The sequence below is a fragment of the Leptopilina boulardi genome, unplaced genomic scaffold (genome assembly GCF_019393585.1).
Source record: "Leptopilina boulardi isolate dan_hultmark-lab unplaced genomic scaffold, ZJU_Lbou_2.1 LbouV2_202, whole genome shotgun sequence".
Classification (NCBI taxonomy): Eukaryota; Metazoa; Arthropoda; class Insecta; order Hymenoptera; family Figitidae; genus Leptopilina; species Leptopilina boulardi.
In genome coordinates, this window is record NW_026137755.1 from 116,620 (window position 1) to 135,049 (window position 18,430).

General features: G+C 26.4%; 2 protein-coding genes across 3 annotated transcripts in view; one reads left to right on the forward strand and one right to left on the reverse strand.

Moving 5' to 3' along the window:
• The window catches only part of LOC127278463 (two pore potassium channel protein sup-9), a 66,930-nt gene that overhangs the window by 11,333 nt on the left and 37,167 nt on the right, over positions 1-18,430 (forward strand). The gene's annotated exons all lie outside the window — the stretch shown is intronic.
• Positions 12,231-14,202, reverse strand: LOC127278464 (uncharacterized). Of its 2 annotated transcripts, XR_007842494.1 has the most exons (3): positions 13,502-14,202; positions 13,084-13,354; positions 12,231-12,537 (listed from the first exon to the last, which is right to left on the reverse strand). XR_007842494.1 is itself a non-coding variant. In XM_051300198.1 (2 exons), exons 1-2 carry the CDS (start codon positions 13,802-13,804, stop codon positions 13,163-13,165), a joined length of 495 nt encoding a protein of 164 aa, XP_051156155.1. In that variant the 5' UTR covers positions 13,805-14,202; the 3' UTR covers positions 12,859-13,162. The 2 variants fall into 2 exon arrangements, 1 of the variants encoding a protein (XP_051156155.1); XM_051300198.1 differs by lacking the exon at positions 12,231-12,537 and having other exon boundaries at positions 12,859-13,354.

Below are 18,430 nucleotides of genomic sequence, written 5' to 3' on the forward strand. Positions count from 1 at the left end.
AGGGGAAAAAAAATTGAATTATAACGTCTGGAAATAAATTTGTTCTCTCTCTCTCTCTCCTGGTATTGATAAATAATTTATCTCGCCATGATCCTGATTCGTTGAATCTTAATCGTCCTGGTGACTGCGCGTTGAATCGTCTCGTTCGATTCTATGTTCGTTTTACTTCTTGCCAAGCGCGGTGGTTATTTATAACCAATGGAATAAATAGCTCTCTAACCGTTTATCACCAAACCTTTAAAGCTTTAGCTTTCACGTCTGAACAAGCAATACGTTTCATTGTATAGGTTGACAGGTATCCATAATAATCTACGAGTGAGACGGCAAATAATAGGATAAAAAAAAAATAAAATAAAGTGTGAAGCAATACTTTGAGAAAGGAAATCGGCTGATTAAACGCGTCTATCTATATATAAACAAATATAGAATATATCTCAATAATAATAATTTTTATATTTTTAACAATAATTAATAAAAACTAGCGATTAAATATAGAAATATAGTTCTATACAAATTCCAGTTCAACATTTGAATTAGTGAAAGAAAAAAAATTCTAGGTTATGTTTATGATAGTTTTATACGTAGAAGTGCGTGCGCATCCGGTTGTGACGTAGCCGTTACTAATAGAGTCAAACGAGAGAATTGGCGGGAATATACAAATAATAATTTTCTAAAGACAAATTTTAATTCTCTATTTTCCTTTTAAAAGCGATAAGTATAAATAATTATTAAATAAATGTAATTTTCTCTGTATATTCAAAAAAAGGAGGAAAAAAAATGGTGAAATTTGAAACTCCAGCTATAATTATATAATAATACATCGGTTTCGTATGTCCTAAAACTATACGATAACGATGGTGAAAATCAGGAGCGTATCGTCGTCGCTGATCGGAGAAATTCATTATATTTACGATAGTGGGATGCAATTTGGCATCGGTTCGAATTTCCCGGTGAAATTCAGCGCAATTACTTGTGCGGTGGTAGTGGCTTTCGATAAAAAAAAAAAAAAAAAAAAAAAAACTGGAAGACAACCAACTTGAATTCAGAGATTTGGAAAATTGATACGAATACGATTTTCTTTTATATATTATTCTTTCTCGTGCTCAATTTTATTTCTTTCGTTTCAATATAGAAAAAAAATCCACTTCATTAAAAAAATTGTAAAAAAATAATTCAAAAAAATAATTTAATAAACAAAATACAGTACACGACTTGCAATTAAAGTTTCTTTTTTAAAATTAGAGAGAGAGTATATTTTATTACATTTTTAATATAATTGTGTTAATAGTGGTTGAATTTCTCTTTTTTTCCCCCGCAGGTATTTCAAACATTCTTAATGAGAATCATTTCTCTTTGAATTCACTAATAGAAACTTTCTATTCCCATTTTTTTTCCCCCCTTATTTAATTGACATTTTATAAGAATTTATAAATTATTTTTCGAATTTTAAGACGAAAAATAAATTTGAATTCTTATTTTTTGCAAATGAAAAAATTTCTTTAAATAACCGATTCAAATATATATATGAGAGACATTTCTTGAAATAGATATAAGAAAAAAAAATAATTTTCTGGAATTTATTCGGAATATGATTTTTGTGCTTGAGGATAAAATGATATGCACGGTGAAAAGTAGCTCGAGGGTAAAAAAAAACATCTATACTGGAAATGAGAGAAATATATATTAACATTTAGGGTCATAGAAAAGCTTTAGGCGAAAAAAATAGGGATGAAAACGTTGATGCTGATTTTGGAGAAAATTGTTTATATTTAAGAATTATAATTTTCTTTTTTTTTATATTTTTTTCTATATTCAATTATAACTTCATACTTAATATTTATCATGAGTTGATATATAAAATTGAAAAATATTATTAAAATCGGTGCATTAAAAAAATTTTTGTTTTATCATCTCTTTGCATATTTGTTGTTGTATATAAAAATGTTGATCGACTATACTCGACGAAGACGATGGTACTTGATATATCGCGTGGCACTAAAATATGATAGCTATCTTTCTCTTTTTATTTCGTATAGCAAGACAAGGTGTGCGAGTAGCGCTTTAAAAAAAAAGGGCTCACCGAACAAAGTGTCATTGTTAAAGACTTCGAGTTACCTATACACTCTCATAAAAAGGTGCTTCAAAAAAAAAAAAGGGGGAATAAAGGCGTTTACTCAAGATGTCTTGTTTACTTATTTTATAAAGCCATTGTCTTCTTTTTTTTTCTCAATTACCATCAAACAATATTCATTTTTTTTTTTTCAATATTAAACTCTTTGTAATAATTTCTAATGTCTATTAGTTATTGCGAATCTTAGATAAAGAAAGTAACAAAAGGAATTGATAGAAGAATTGTTTTTTTATTAAAAAGGAAACAAAAAATTTACTATAAATAATTTTAAAAAAATAATGTCATTTCTAAAAATATTAATAGTATTAAAATTAAATTAACGGAAATTATTTATAAATACATAGTCAAAAATTACTATAGTTAGAATAAAACAGAATTTAGTAATTTTTATTTTAGACAATATATATGTACTATGTTGGTATGGGGATGTATCAAGAAGTTGTATTAATATTCATTGATTTAATTTCCGATTCATTTAATCGATTTTCAATATCCGAGTTACTAACAGAAGTTACTGGGAGATATTTCTCTCGCTTAAAGTTCACTTTAACGTTTCTTCGTTTTAATCTCGGTGTAGAGAGAAAGAGAGAGAGTGTCGGTTGGAGATGATTATATACTTATACCCTTCGCTATGAATAATCCTCATTCTTAATTAATTCAACTTCATTCCTAGAATAACGATTGAACCTATATTATGTGCTCATCTTTTGTTTCTTATAATTTAAAAAAAAAATTCAAATTCTTCTAACTTTAATATAAATTACCTCTTTATTTACCTCTAAATAAATTTTCCGATTTTTTTTCCCCAAAAAATACCTACTCATTTATAAAATAATAATTTATTTTTAGTAACACATTTTTAATTAATTTGATTTTATTCGAATGTCTGACCACACTATTGATTTATACTACTGAAACACCGTTGAATTGAATATAAGGAAACATTGGTGAAAAAAATGATAACAATTTTAATTTAAAAAAAAAAAAAATTAAATTTTCTTCTTTAAAATTAATATTTCATAAATTAAGATATTGAACGTTTTATTTTAAAAAAAAGACCTTAGCTGTTTTACATTTATAAATAAATATTATTTTTGAAAATGTTGAGAGCAACGTTTTATGTGTTTAGGTTAACGAACAGACTTGTAATGTCTAAAACGATTATGTAGAATTGTTGGTACAAGAGAGATATTTCAACACTGATGAGAATGACTAAAATTTAAGCACGTGACTGCCAGCACATGTTGAAATAAGTAATTCATATGCATTTAGTACAAAAAAAAAGAGAGAAAAATTTTCTAGCAAATCTTAATTGAAGTATACGTAAGTTAATGTTAAATACAAAAAAAAAATGTAAAATTACCTACCAAAAAAAAAAATAGTATTTCAGAAAATGCAAAAAAAAAATTGATTTTTAAAAATTCTAATTCTACTTTAGTAAATGAAAATCATAAACTGGTTTTAAATGCATTGAATTTAATAACTCGGAAACAATATGAACATGAGTGAATTTTAATGGACATTTTTAAGAGGGTTATAATATAATTAAATGGAAAATTTCATAGGTATTTTTACACTTCTTCGTTAAGAATAATAACTTACGTAGGCGTTTACTTTTTTTCACTTTCTACACTTTTTTTTTTCTCCCCCTTTTCTTCTCATTTGTCACGGACCCTCATACTTATTTCTTCCATTCATTTTATTTTCCTTCGTAGTCGTTGTCGTCAACTATAAAGCTATACACGATGGTGATGAGTCAAAAACTCGTTTGCACTTTTATATATTAATTAATTTTCTTCACGCCGTTAATGTGAAAAAATAAATTAATTTAAAAAACTCAAAAAGTAAATTTCGTTTTTATATTTAAATATTTTTTTTTTTAAATTTAAACTAACATTATGTTTGAATGGCAACTGTTTAACATAATTTAATAAATATATAGAAAAGGAGATACATTATATTTTATAATTTATTTAAACGATTCGATTATGTATAAAAGTGTACGTGCAGATTTTTCCAAAGTATAATCTAATTCTTTTTTTTTTTTATTGCCTTTATAAATTCTATTCTCTTATAGATATAAAGGATGTAAAAAATAAATTATGGCTATATAAAATTAAATTAAATAGTTCATATTATTTGAAGAATTTTTATTATTTCATTTCATTTCACAGTGTTAAAATTGACATTTGGCTAAAGTCACGCAGTGAAAAGACGTGACTTTAGGCGATTGTCTATTTTCACGCCGTGGAATGACGTGACTTTTCACAGAGTAAAATAGATGTTTGGCTAAAGTCACGTCAATCAACGGCGTGAAAATAGACATTTGTCTCAAATCACGTCATTCAACGCCGCGAAAAGACGTGACTTTAGGCGATTGTCTATTTTTACGCACTAAAATGCCGTGACTTTAGCCAAATGTCTACTTTCACGCCGTATAATGACGTGATTTGAACCAAATATCTATTTTCACGCCGTAGTATGAATGTGACTTTAGTCAAATGTCTATTATCACGCCGTACAATGACTTAACTTTTTACGGCGTGAAAGTAGACATTTGGCTAAAGTTACGTCATTCTACGGCGTGAAAATAGACGACTGGCTAAAGTCACGTCATTCTACGGCGTGAAAATAGATATTTGGCTAATGTCACGGCATTCTACGGCGTGAAAATAGATATTTGGCTCAAATCACGTCTTTTTCAGCGTTAAAATTTTACAAACGGTATTTCTACCCTACTTTTGAAAAATAAAATGTATTTTACAATAAGTTAAAAAACATTTTTTATTTTAAAGAATTTATAACAAACTAATTTCAAAATATTTTTATTCTTATTACAAATTGTTATTCCGTAACAAGAAGACTAATAGCCAACTGGTAATGTTAAGTTATTATGGAGATTTTCTTTGATCGAAAAAAAAAAAGATTTTCTTATGAAGTAACATCATGGCCGTATAAGCAGTATCGACTTACGCAGCAATTGTTGAGTTTGTAGTGTGCCAAAGTGATATACCGCACCCTATGTTTTCTTCAATACAGCATGTTAGAGGGGGGTTGGAAAAAGCTTGTCATGGGACCGGCGAATAGAGAGAGAAAGAGAAAGAGCAGAACACCAAGAGAATATTCAGAGAGAAAGCAGCGAAGGCCGAATGGCGCTTTAGTGGATGCTGGTTCTTCTTCACGGGCCGATATCGATCCGAGAGCATGGGTACAACCAACCAATACAGGAAAAGCTAAGGTCGCGGTTATGACCTCGAGTATACAATTACGAGAGGGATCAAGAGCACGCGAGTCATGTCATCAGATTATTTTCACTATTATCTACTATTTTTTTCATGCGAAACTTATTTTTCTAATAATTGATAATCTCTTGGGAATTTTATTTTATAACTTGTTCGTTAAAATGCAAAATGTTTGAATGTTTCGGCTGAATAGAAGTGGTGGGGGAACACACGCCGGCGTCTAATGGCCTCTCATCTCCCCCACTCTGATTCTAATTTAACTAGCGTAGAAGACATTAGCCGAATTTCTTGTATTTATTAAAATTGAATAAAAAAAATTACAAATTAAGAATAATTTAAATTGAGATACATTTTTGGTAATTATTGTAATTGCAAGTGAAAGATTAAATGCATCGTACCATATTTTCAAGTACGTGTACACATATAGAGTGTGTAATAGTTACGACCTTGTTCTCGCTAGCCCTTTTCTATTTTTAAAGTGACTTTATCGTATACCGACCGCCCAAGCAACACAGCATCCCCCTCACTTCTTATACCCTCTAATGAGGCCAGCGCCATATTTCTTCACTTACAACTCACTGTTGCTGTTGTCGCCTTAATAAATGATCTGCGCTCACATGCGTGAACGATTATTAAATTTTTTTTTTCCCCTCCATTGTCCAGAAAAAAAAGATACGATAGAAAGAAGAGACTTTTTTTCAAGCTTATAAAAATTTCAATCTTTACACGTAGAGCTACTTTGGAATTTTACTGCTATATGAAAAAAATTCCTCCACCCTTAAGAAGATAAAGTTTATTGAGCACAAAATTGTCAATATCTGAATTACATTTTATATTACTCTTTTGGAATGTTTAATAAAGTTGTGAATGTATTTTAAATGTATTACAAAAAAATAGTAATTATTTAATTCAATTATATGAGAGAAAAGTTCTTCTTCTTGTTTTGAAACGATAAGAAAAATTCTATAGTGAGAAATTGAATTTTCTTCTTTAAAAAATCTATTATAATTGTCATTAAAATTCGGTTAGATCTCGGTTTTCATAATCCGCCAGGAATTTTTAGAGGGAACAAAAAAATTAATTCGGAGCAGTCAATAAAATTATATAAAAGTCGAAAAAAGTTAGTTAGAAGTTAGTTTATGATTACGTTTTTGCCGGGACGCTAATCAACGAGATTATTTTCCTAACCTAACTTAAAGCGCTTGCACGCCATCTATCGTCGACTGATGCGCTGTGGCGCGAAAACAATTCAAATTCAAAAATGTCCTTTCAATAAGAAATTTTAAATAATTTAAATTTTTATCTAAAAAAAATTGATTGAAATTTTGTTTCTATTACCAAAATTACACTACCTATTTTTAATATTCGAAAATTATATATTTTTTTAAATTAAAATATGTATGTGACAATAAATGATTTATGTTTTATGTTTCAGGTACGTGATCATCATTCAAGAATAATTTAAAAAACAATATACAACTAAGATAAGTGATTTAAAATTTATAATCAATTTATTTAACTACAGTAATTAGTTTTAAATTTAATTTCATTTTCTCTCGCATTCTTTAACAAAGGAAAATATTTTTTTTTTGCACTTAAATTTTTATTTATCACCAAGTTTGATGACTGACTGGTGTAAATATATTTTTGAATGTGAAATAAAAATTATTGATCTATGTATATGTGGTGACACGTTGAAGTCATACATTTTTTTTTTTTTATTTTTTTTCATAAAAATTGCATGACAGTGTCCATTTCACTCAATTGAAGTTATACAAGTTTAGTGGGAGGGAAAAAAAAAACAGTTTCAAATAGCATAGGAATAACATGAGCTGACACTATTTTCCATTTTATGTGCATCGTTTCCGTAAACCACGAAAATGTCAGTACATCTCTTGTCACGATTGTCGTTCTTGGCACGGTTTCTGTCCAAAAAGCTATATAATTTTCTACCAAACAATATGTTATCGAAAGAGACAGAGAGAGAGAAAATACATTAGCAATGGTCGATTCAAATTTATATAAAGAAAAAATTATTTTTTAACGGAACCTTTTTTTTAAAAACATTTTTGAAAAATTTTCCATGGAAAATTTTTTACTAAAAAATTATTTTTATATTGAAACAGATTTTTTGAAATAATTTTTTTTTTATAAGGCTTGATGTCTGCACACGACGTTTCGTGAATTTATCCGCAACCAACGAATTTCGCCATCTATTCTTGACTATCCAATCCTTTTTTTTTTTTGGTCGAATGTGAAAATCGAGAAATAAGAAAAACACTCCTAATGCTCTCTAACCCCACTTTTTTTTTGAAAGTTATTAAATTTTTCTCTCTCTAAGATCGATTATGATTGATCTTCTCCAAAAAAAGAAATGGAAAAAAAAAATTTTTATCTTCAAACAAAAAACTATTTTATATTTTTAAATATATGTATAGTTTTCTTCATATTAATTTAAAAATCGTTTTTAAAAGTATATAATAATAATTTTAACAAAAAAAAAGGAGAAATCTAATTCACACTAATTTTTATATAAAAAAACTAAAAAGTTTTGTGTACGATTTTTAAAGGTGAAAAAAAAGTAAGGCAATGTATTCATGTTTCTTGAATTCACGACTGAAGAGTTGTAGTTGACCTCAAAGCGAGCGAATCTTGTTTGTGTTTACAGTTCCCTCTTTCGTTGACTCTCCTGTACAGAGTCGCCAAATTCTTGTACTCGGCGAGACAATCTTTTTTCATTTCGTCACATTTTATGTTTCCTTCACCTTTTTTTTTTTCTTCTTCTCTCGTTTTTCTTTTCTTTTTATTGACATTTTTTCGATTCATTTTTACCAGTCTCTTTTTCTAACCATTTCCATTTATATATATATATATATATATATATATATATATATATGTGTGTGTGTATAAATATATATATTCGAGGGACATTATAACTCAGAATAGAAATAAAATGAGAATCAGGGAAATGACACTCAAAAAAATGAGAAAAAAAATCAGGTCAAGAAACTAATAAAAACTTGGACAACAAAAGATGAGAAATGAATAGATCTCTTTCTATGTGTAGGGAATTGTATCGTATTTTTAATACAAATTTTCCACTAGAAATGATAAATACAATGATTTATTTATTATAGTGTATTTGTTTTTTCATTTTTTTCCTCCCCCCAAAAGAAAGGAGAAATTTTCAAGATAAAAATAGATTTTTCTTTTTTGGGGATTGTTTAAAAATATATGAAATCATTCGGAAGTGTGTCATTTGGAGAGAAGAAAAAAAGAAATAGGATACTGAAAATAAATTTATTGACTTCTTCCTAAAAATGTATTGGAGGACGTACACAGCAATTATGCAGCTACTTATGTAAAAAGTCAATAAAGTACAAAATTACATTAATAAAAATTTCATCAATATCATCTTGAAAATAGATCAGAAAAATGGCACAGTAAAAATATACACTGCAATTGAAAAAATTTTTGTAATTTTTGTCGCAAGTAATTTTTTTTATTTGCAAATTAAAAAAAAAAAATTATACAAATTTTATAAAAAAAAGATTGAAATTATTCATAACTTTGTTATTTTTATTATTAATATAAACTTTTTTCTACAACAGAAAAAAAAAACATATTCGTCATGATGAAATTTTACTTTTTTTGTTACTTTTTACATCTAATTTACTCCAAGAGACACAAATGAGAAAACTACCGTAAAAAATAATGTAATAATAATTTAGCTTAAAAGTTTTTACCTTTATTGAGAAAAATTTCGAGATGAAAAAAGGAAGTTGCTTTTTTTTATTTTTTTTTGACAAATTTAACTAATTAAGAAATAAATACGATCTTATAATATTCTTGGTGGAATTGCCATTTTAAGAGAATCATGAGAGGGGCGGGATGAAAAAAAAAAAAGGTGGAAATTAATGAAGAAAAAAGTGAGTAATTTAGAAAAAATAAAAAGGAAAAAGAAAACGATGAGAAAAATAATAAAAAAAGGAGAGAGAGAGAGAGAGAAAGATATATTCAAGGAGGTCAAAGGGAGAGGAATCTTCTTTTATGACCTCTTTTATGTTTCAACGAAGAAACATGACTATTACTTCTCTAGTGGTGGTTAGAGTGACTGTAAGTGAGTTTCCCACAGGAAATCGAGCTTCTTCAAGGAGCTCATACTCAAGGGTTGGAAGGGGGGGGGGAGAGAAAAAAGTGCTCAGCGAAACCGGATATGGTCAATATCGAATCGTATAGAGCAATCAAGAACTTATATTTGCTAAAAAAAAAAAAAAGTAAAACATGTTTATATATATATAAAAAGGACAAATATTCTTCTCACATATATGATTTTTCATATAAAATCAAGAAATATACTCCAATGACTTTTTTTCCCTGTTTACTTACTCTAGTTCTTGTTATTTCTATCGCAAATAATTTTAAAATTATTATAATTCTAAAATATTCTCTCTAAATACAAATGAAAATTGTGGATAATTTTTTTAAAAAAACGTTTTAAAAAAAAATATATATATATATATAATATGAAATAAAGTGCAGTAGAATATTAGAAGTCATGAACATAAATAATTTGAAATGCCAGTCGATATCGAAGATGCTTCTCGATATTGCATACGGTAATAACAGTTATAATGATAGTAATAGCAACGCCTGTTTCAACCTGATATCAAATGTTATCAGTAATGAAATAAAATGTAAAATTCGATATTTTTTCTTTTGAATTTTTTTGAAAATTATATTAATTTCAATTTTTCTGTTAAAATTCATTTTTCTTATTAGTAAATTATATTTATTAAAAAATTTTTTTGATTCAAATACTACTTGACTGGTATCAAATAAATATTTCCTTGAAACAAATAATATTTATTTAAGTCAATTAAGTTTTAAATACAGAAATTATTGGTTTAACTAGTTTTTTTTAATACAAAATTATTTGTATTAAATAAATAATTATTTGAAATGAAAAATTATTTATTTGTTTTAAGTAATTATTTACTTGTATTGAATAAATATTTATTTGTATTAAGTATTTTTTTTTTTTTTTTTTTTGATAACTTAATAAGGGAAAATGTATCTAATTGCTCTTGACCACGCTTTATCCGGAGTTATTTTTCTTCGATTCGAAAGTTTTACTTCTCTCAACTTTTTTTCTTTTTTATTTTTAAAGTTCAACCGCGAATGGCAGGAATTGAAGGAAACACATTTTATTATTAAAGAAAAGACTGCGTTATTTTTAAAAGTTGAGAACAGGAAACATTTAATTTAATATCGAAAATAATATTTTTGCATTCAAATATAAAAATTAGAAACTGTAATATTGAAAAATATTATTTTCGAGAATAGTTATATATATATATATATATATAGTAGAATAGTTTTGAGTATAACTAACGAAGACTTTACTTATGTTGTTGTGTAGTGAACTAAGAGAATATGATAAGCTCAAGAAGTTTGTACTAAATTTTGACAGTGATGTTTAGAGATTTGGAATTAATTCAATAAGCGCTACATAAACATAAATCTCAATTTTCGAAATAATAAAAAAAAATATTTTTAGTCGAAATAAAAAAAGAAAATTATTTTTCTACTTCATACAAAATTGTGTCTTGACTAAATTAGTATTTTTCTACTTCGCTTTGACTTTATGTCTGACTAAAACAGAATCTTTCTACTTTAATCCAAATTTTCATATAATATAAAATTCTTTGCTTCAAATTTAGTTGTACTTTCTTTTTTTTTCTTCTTGAGTAGATTAAATTTGATGTTACACATTCATTCTCGACATTTTTTTTTTAAATAAATTTTTCGATGGTGTTTTTTTTTTCTTTTTTTGTTTTTCTTTTAGAAAATTCTCCTTTCTTCGACAAACAAAACTCTCAGAACGTCTTTATTTCCGTTACCGCGCGCATCTCGATCGGTAAAAAATAAGAAAGAAAATACTTTTCCTTTGCTGCAACATTTCTCCAATCTAGGAGGTGAAAAAAAAGCTTCTCTGTGAATTTCCACTTCTTTTATGTGCGAAAAAGAGCCGCTTTTCCCAGCGACGGATGTGCACAGAATTCTTTGTCTATACATTTATATAAATATATATATATATATATGTATATACTATATAGTAAAGAACGAATGAAATATGTTTGTTACAAAAGAATCCCGACGAATTGGTATTAATATTTACATAACACAAAATATAAATCAAAAAGTGTTATTTTTATTTCTGTATTTTTTTATTTTATTTGTAAAATTGAATTTTTTAGTAATATATAATTTACCAAATTAAAAAAAAATCAGTAGTACAAGTCAATATTGAGTCGGACATAACAACTAAATTTGAAAATCAGTGGTACAAGTCAATATTAACTCAGAAAACAACTAAATTTGAAAATCAGTAGTGCAGGTCAATACTTAGTTAGTCAGACGTAATAACTAAAAATTAAAATCAGTAGTACAAATCAGTATTTAGTCAGACTTTTGAAAGTTTTGTAATTGTATTAGTAATATAAGTCAAGATTCAGTCAGACATAGTATATTTTTTTAGTAATTTAAGTAAATATTTAGTCAGACATAATTACTAAATTCGAAAATCAGTAGTACAAGCCTATATTGAGTCAGACATACTAACTAATTTTGAAAATCAGTAGTAAAAGTCGATATTCAGTCAGACTCACATATATTTTCTCCATTTTTTGTAATTTAAAGAAAAAATGAATTATTAAATTACATAAATTTATTTATTTTTTAAAACTATGATAAATTTCTTTTTTGCTTTTCTGAAAAATACCAAAAAAATACACTTTTGGCAAGTGTACAAACAAAATTTCATATATCTTTTCAATTGTTCCATCCCCGCAGTTTTTAAAGGAAATCATCGTCTTTTATAGAAAAACCAGTTTGATATCCTCTCTCTCTCTCTCTCGGCAAAAATATATAATTCTGAATTCTTTTATTCTCAAAGGCGCATAAAATAATTTAGAGGATATTGCTGCTTCAGATTCCAATGCATAGCGTATATATATAATATTAGATAAAATAAAAGTGTATCACTATGCAAACTCATGCTAATTTTCCTTCTCTATATTTGGCTGCTTCGACTCAATGGATATTCCAATAATATATTCTCTCTCATACTTATGTATTTTTTTTTGTAAGCCGTTTTTCCCCCTATGAGTTCAACGTTGTTAATTTATTTCAATTTATATTTCAAACTTAAACTTATGGAAAAAAAAGTGCTAATTTTATAGAAATTATTTGTTCAGTTTCTACGTTTCAAATAGTCACTTTTGACTAATTCAAATGCACCAAAATTAATTAGTTTCCAATTTGATTAATTTTTAGTCAAAAAATGGCTGATAGTAGAAAATTACTAATTTAATTAGTACTATAATTAGTACTATAATTATTATTAATTCGTACTAATTTAGTTAATAATTGAATTACTCTGATTTAATATTTACTAATACTACTGACGCAAAAATGTTGTGGTCAATGAAAATAATTTTTTATTTACACAAAAAAAAATTTCCATTTCTTCTCAAAATTGCTCCACTATATTGACTTTCATTTTAAACAACAGAATGTAATGAACGTCTATGATGGCTTGTACATGAATGAATTTTATGATACAGTCGATACTTGGAAAATTCGAGAATTATTGATGATTATTATTATTATTACTATTATTATTATTATTATTTTTATTATTATTACTATTGCTAGGAATATATGAGAATTTCCAAAAGCGGAAATGAACCGTTGGATAAAGATTTCCGGAGAAAAGTTAAAAAGTTTATGACAATATGTTTTCAACTTTCATGAGTATATCCTGAATGGTGTTTCTCTGTTCCTCAACTTTTCGTTCCAATTCATTTTTCCAATTTTTCATATCATCAAGATCGTTGAGCCTTTTATTCTCAGATGACAATGATTTTGCTTTTGATTCAGACATTGAGAGCCATACAAAAATTAACAAAGCTGCACACTGAGAATTGTAAAAATTTAATTACTGTTTTTTTTTTTTTTTTAAATTTTATAAATGTTTTTTTATATTTTCTAAAATAGATCCTTTTCAGTTTGATTAGTTTTGTTTTTTTGAAATTGGAGAAAAATATTTTATTTACTTTTTTACCTCAATCATTATTTGTGTTCCAATTGCTTCTGCAGCTAAATCATCCAATAGTGGAAATTTTTCCTCTTGTTTTTTAATAATTTCATTTTGTTCAAAAAGTGATTTTGATCTTATTTCCAATTGATGATAATAACGGCCGGGCATAATTAAAAAATTTTTTCGAAAAAATGGATGTGATTTGCCATATTTTATAATTTGTCGTGATACTGGTATTGTTAATCGTTTACAAACTTGTATTAATAGAGATAAAAGTGGAAGTCCCGCGGCAGTTTTGCCAACTTTAATAAGAGGATTAAAAACCATTTCCTTTTCTTTACTTTTTGAAAGTAAAAACCTTTTTTTTTTTTGTATTTTATTCTATTAACCTCTTAATTTTGACATTTTGTTGTATACAATTTTTTATTTGTCACAATATGGTTATGTTTCAATATATCTCGTAAAGAATGTTTGTTTTTTTTAATTTTCAAAAATGAGATTTTTTTTTTTACAAAATTAATCAAAAGTTTAGAAATGTTATAGTAAAATAATTAAATATTTGTAAATGAAGATAAATAATTTGCGACTGTAAATTGTTTCTTATTTCACAAGATCGCATCAAGTGGATAAGCTCACACTTTTTTCTTCCCCCTTTTTTTTTACTACCACACCATTTTTCTACTATTCTTGACTCGAAAGATGATCTCACCCGATAACGACATTCCTTGAAAATTGAAATCGAAATCCTATTTGTTACAGTCGCGCAAAACTATATGGAAAATATCTCCTTGGTGCGTAAAATATAATAACGAAATAAATTTTCTTTTTTATTATTTCATTATTTATTATTTATTATTTATTATTTATTATTTATTATTTATTATTTATTATTTATTATCTATTATTTATTATTTATTATTTATTATTTATTATTTATTATTTATTATTTATTATTTATTATTTATTATTTATTATTTATTATTTATTATTTATTATTTATTATTTATTATTTATTATTTATTATCTATTATTTATTATTTATTATTCATACAAATTGAAAAAGAAAAATTATTTTCAAAATAAAAATTAAATTTCTTTCTATGAAATGTAATGCACAAAAGAAAATCGATAATGAAAGCCTTTCATACTTATTTTATTTGAAGAAAAAAAAAGGTTTCGGTAAAAACTGAGATTTTCAAAGGGCCAACTGACCGGCAATATCAATTGAAATGATCTTACTGCAATGCATTTTAAGATCAGAATTGAATCTCACTCCTTTTCCATCTGTTCCGTCAAATTGAATGAAAGAAGTTTTCCACACCTTTTGCGAAGTGAATTGCAGTCATAAAAAGATCTAAACGAATTGGCGACATTATGACCTTCAAGTCGTATAAGTATTTAATGTCTTTCTGCACTATTTCTTTTGTAGCTTTCTACAATTTCTTTTTTTTAACGATATTACATAAACAATTTTTTTTAAAAACTTTGTAATTAGATTTGTTAAAATTTTTTGATAAAGTGATCAAAAAATTACAAAAAAAGTTTGATTTAACATTTATTTATTCAACTGGTTTAAAAAAAATTAATAAAAGTACACTGACTAATCATTTACTTACACTACTGATAAAATTAAAAAATTGAAATAGTCTGATTAAATATTTACTTGTACTACTAAAGATTTAAATTTTTTTTAAAGGTCTGACTAAATATTTACTTAAACTACTGATTTTCAAATTTAGTCATTACATCTGACTAAATTTGATTTTAACTAGTACCTAGTGAATAAAATTACAAAAAATTAAAAAGTCTGACTAAATATTTACTTGTACTACTGACAAATTTATATTTGGAAATCAGTGGTACAAATCAATATTCAGTAAGACATAATAACAAATTTTGAAATTACTAGTAGAAAGTTTTGTTATTTTATCAAGTAGTACAAGTCAATATTGTATCAGACATTATAAATAAATTTCAAAATCAGTAGTGTAAGTCAACATTAAGTCAGACTTTTGAAAGTTTTGTTATTCTAACAGTAGTACAAGTCAATATCGTGTCAGTCATTATAAATAAATTTCAAAATCAGTAGTGTAAGTCAACATTAAGTCAGACTTTTGAAAGTTTTGTTATTCTAACAGTAGTGCAAGTCAATATAGTGTCAGACATTATAAATAAATTTCAAAATCAGTAGTGTAAGTCAACATTAAGTCAGACATAATTACTACATTTGAAAATCAGTAGTACAAGTAAATATATAATAAGTCTTTTGAAAGTTTTGTTATTCTATCGGTAGTACTAGTCAATATTAAGTCAGGCTTTAATTTTTTTTTTTAATTTTATCATCATGACAAGTAAATATTATTAAGTTTTATACTTTTTTCCCCTGAATTCTTTTTAAATATAATAGAAAATAGTGACCTTTCACCCCTGCTGTATATATATATATATATATATATATATATATATATATATATTGCTTTTATATGTCTATATTAAGAAATGACTTTTATGTCGCTCTAAGTAAGAATTTAATGGCTCGACGTGATAATTATCACTCTGAAGCTGTTATATTCTCAGCAAGCAAAAAAAAAGTATAGTAACATTTCACAGTTACTTGATTAAGATCAACTATATTCTGCGGAGGTGACCATTGCAATGTTGGATATACTGGCATTTAACGTATTGATTAATACCCAGCAATAAATAGAAACTAAACTTGTGTGTGTAAGAGAAAGGGAGGGGGGGTGTTCAGCGAGCCTTATATTAAACTTCACTCTCTGCTAATGGGTTATAAATAGGTGCATTTTCCTCTCCACGGTCATATAATAGAGGGTGAAAAGAGGATGGAACAAGTGACTATATACACTCCGTATATGTAACCCCCCCCCCTCTCTCTCTCTCTATCTCCCTCTTTTTTTATCTCTACTTGTACTTTAATTTCTTATTAGAAAATTGGCCATTTGCCTTATCAAAATAATATTACTTTATAAAATAAATTTTCTAAATTAAAATTATCCTTTTATTTAAAATTTTGTTAGGTTATAAAAAGATTATAGGAGGTTAGTTAAAAGGTTAGATTAAATTTTTAATGTTAAGAAAACATATTTAATTTAAAATTAATTAAAAAAATTTAATTTCTTAAAATTAATGTTTCTATTTTAATTTTGGAAATAATTATACATATATATATATAACACAGAAAGGTGGTTAATTGGAAATTGTTAACCTTGTTTATAACACATCAAAACCCCTTAAGTTTCGTGTATAAAGCTTTTGAGCGATCAGACTAAAAGTGTGTGTAGTGGTGCGCGCATATAAGCCGCGGTGAAATGCTTAAATATGCATTAAACAAACAACCTGCGAGTTTACAATAAACCCCTTTTATATATATATATATATGTATGTGTAGGGTACGATGCACATTACGGATTAAAAGAAGAGTTTAAAAATATATTTTGATATTATTATTTACCTGCATTTCTTAAAATTTTTATTATTTTAAAAAAATTTACAAAAATAAATGTAACATACATGTATTGTGTACATGTGGAAAAAAATTAATTTTTACACAGAAAAAGTGTTTAAAAAATATTTTAATAAAAGAATTTAAAATACATTCAGTACACACGTTTTCAAAAATTTGAATTTTTTCCAACGAAACTTGATTAAAAAAAATCTAGGGGGGTAGAAAACGTCCATATTTTTTAAAGGGGGCCTCTACATATGTTTCCAGACATATTCCAAATGATAAACAATTTAATTTGTTTAGAAAAAAATATTCAGCACCCGTTTAATTTCAAAAATTTGAATTTGATTTAAACAAAGAATAAAAAAATATATTAAAATTTACCATTATTAAAAGAAAAATATAGAAAAATAATAAATTAATTTTATTAAAGAAAATTATTTCAAAAACTAAAAATGAATGACACATGAATGGATATATAATAATAATAATAAAAGAAGAAAGAGAAATAAGTCGTCAGTTAGAGAATCGTTGAAGATAGAAACGAGGGAATTAAGATAGAATTGTGTATATATATATATATATATATATATATATTTATATCTGCGAAAGTTTAAGAGAGAAGGTTTGGATGGGTAAGCAGAGACATTGCAGTTTCAGTTTGTGCAAAGTTTGGTGGGGAGGGTGCAAGCGCCCCGGTGCGGCGAACTCGCGCGCCGTCAACGTGTATAGTCGTTCCTTTGAGTGGGGGTAGTTGGATTCTATTTATAGAAACGAGGACCTATATATAGAACGACGGGGCTATGCATAGCCTGCTTCATCCCCTTCTGGTGCGTCGGTGAGAGGGTGGAAATGGTGCAGGTTCAATGAAACCAGGCCACCATCCCCTCCATATAATATATAGTGGCAGCAACATCTCTTACGTGAAAATTCATCCCCATTCAGGCATTAGGACATTCGCATATATATCCATCTTACCATGGAACGTTTTTTCTTTTTTTGCCCCTCATTTTCAATTTTTACAAAAATGGATTTTTATTGAAAAAAAGTTTTTTAAAACCAAAAAAGAAAATTCCTATCTTTTTACCAATTTTATTTTTCTTTTCTCTCGAAATAATAATTTTATTCTCTAAACAATTGACAATATTGAGATATTTTATTATTCCATAAAATATTTTGTGATTATATTTATATTAAACAAGAATAGACCAAAAAAAAAAAAAACTTATTCATATGTAATATAAATATTTTATTAAGATAATGTTTCGAGGAAAAATTGAGAGAATTTTATTTTATATGTATTGGATCTCATCAAACAAATCTAGTGTCAGAAGAAATAAGCCGTAGGGTTTTTTTTTATATCCACATTTCTTCTCAATACATATATATAGTTTACAAGAAAATCTTATATATGCGGATTTTAGTTTCATGAATATTGAGAGAGTCCACTTTGCATTTGCGACTGCGGTGAAGAATAAAAATTGTAT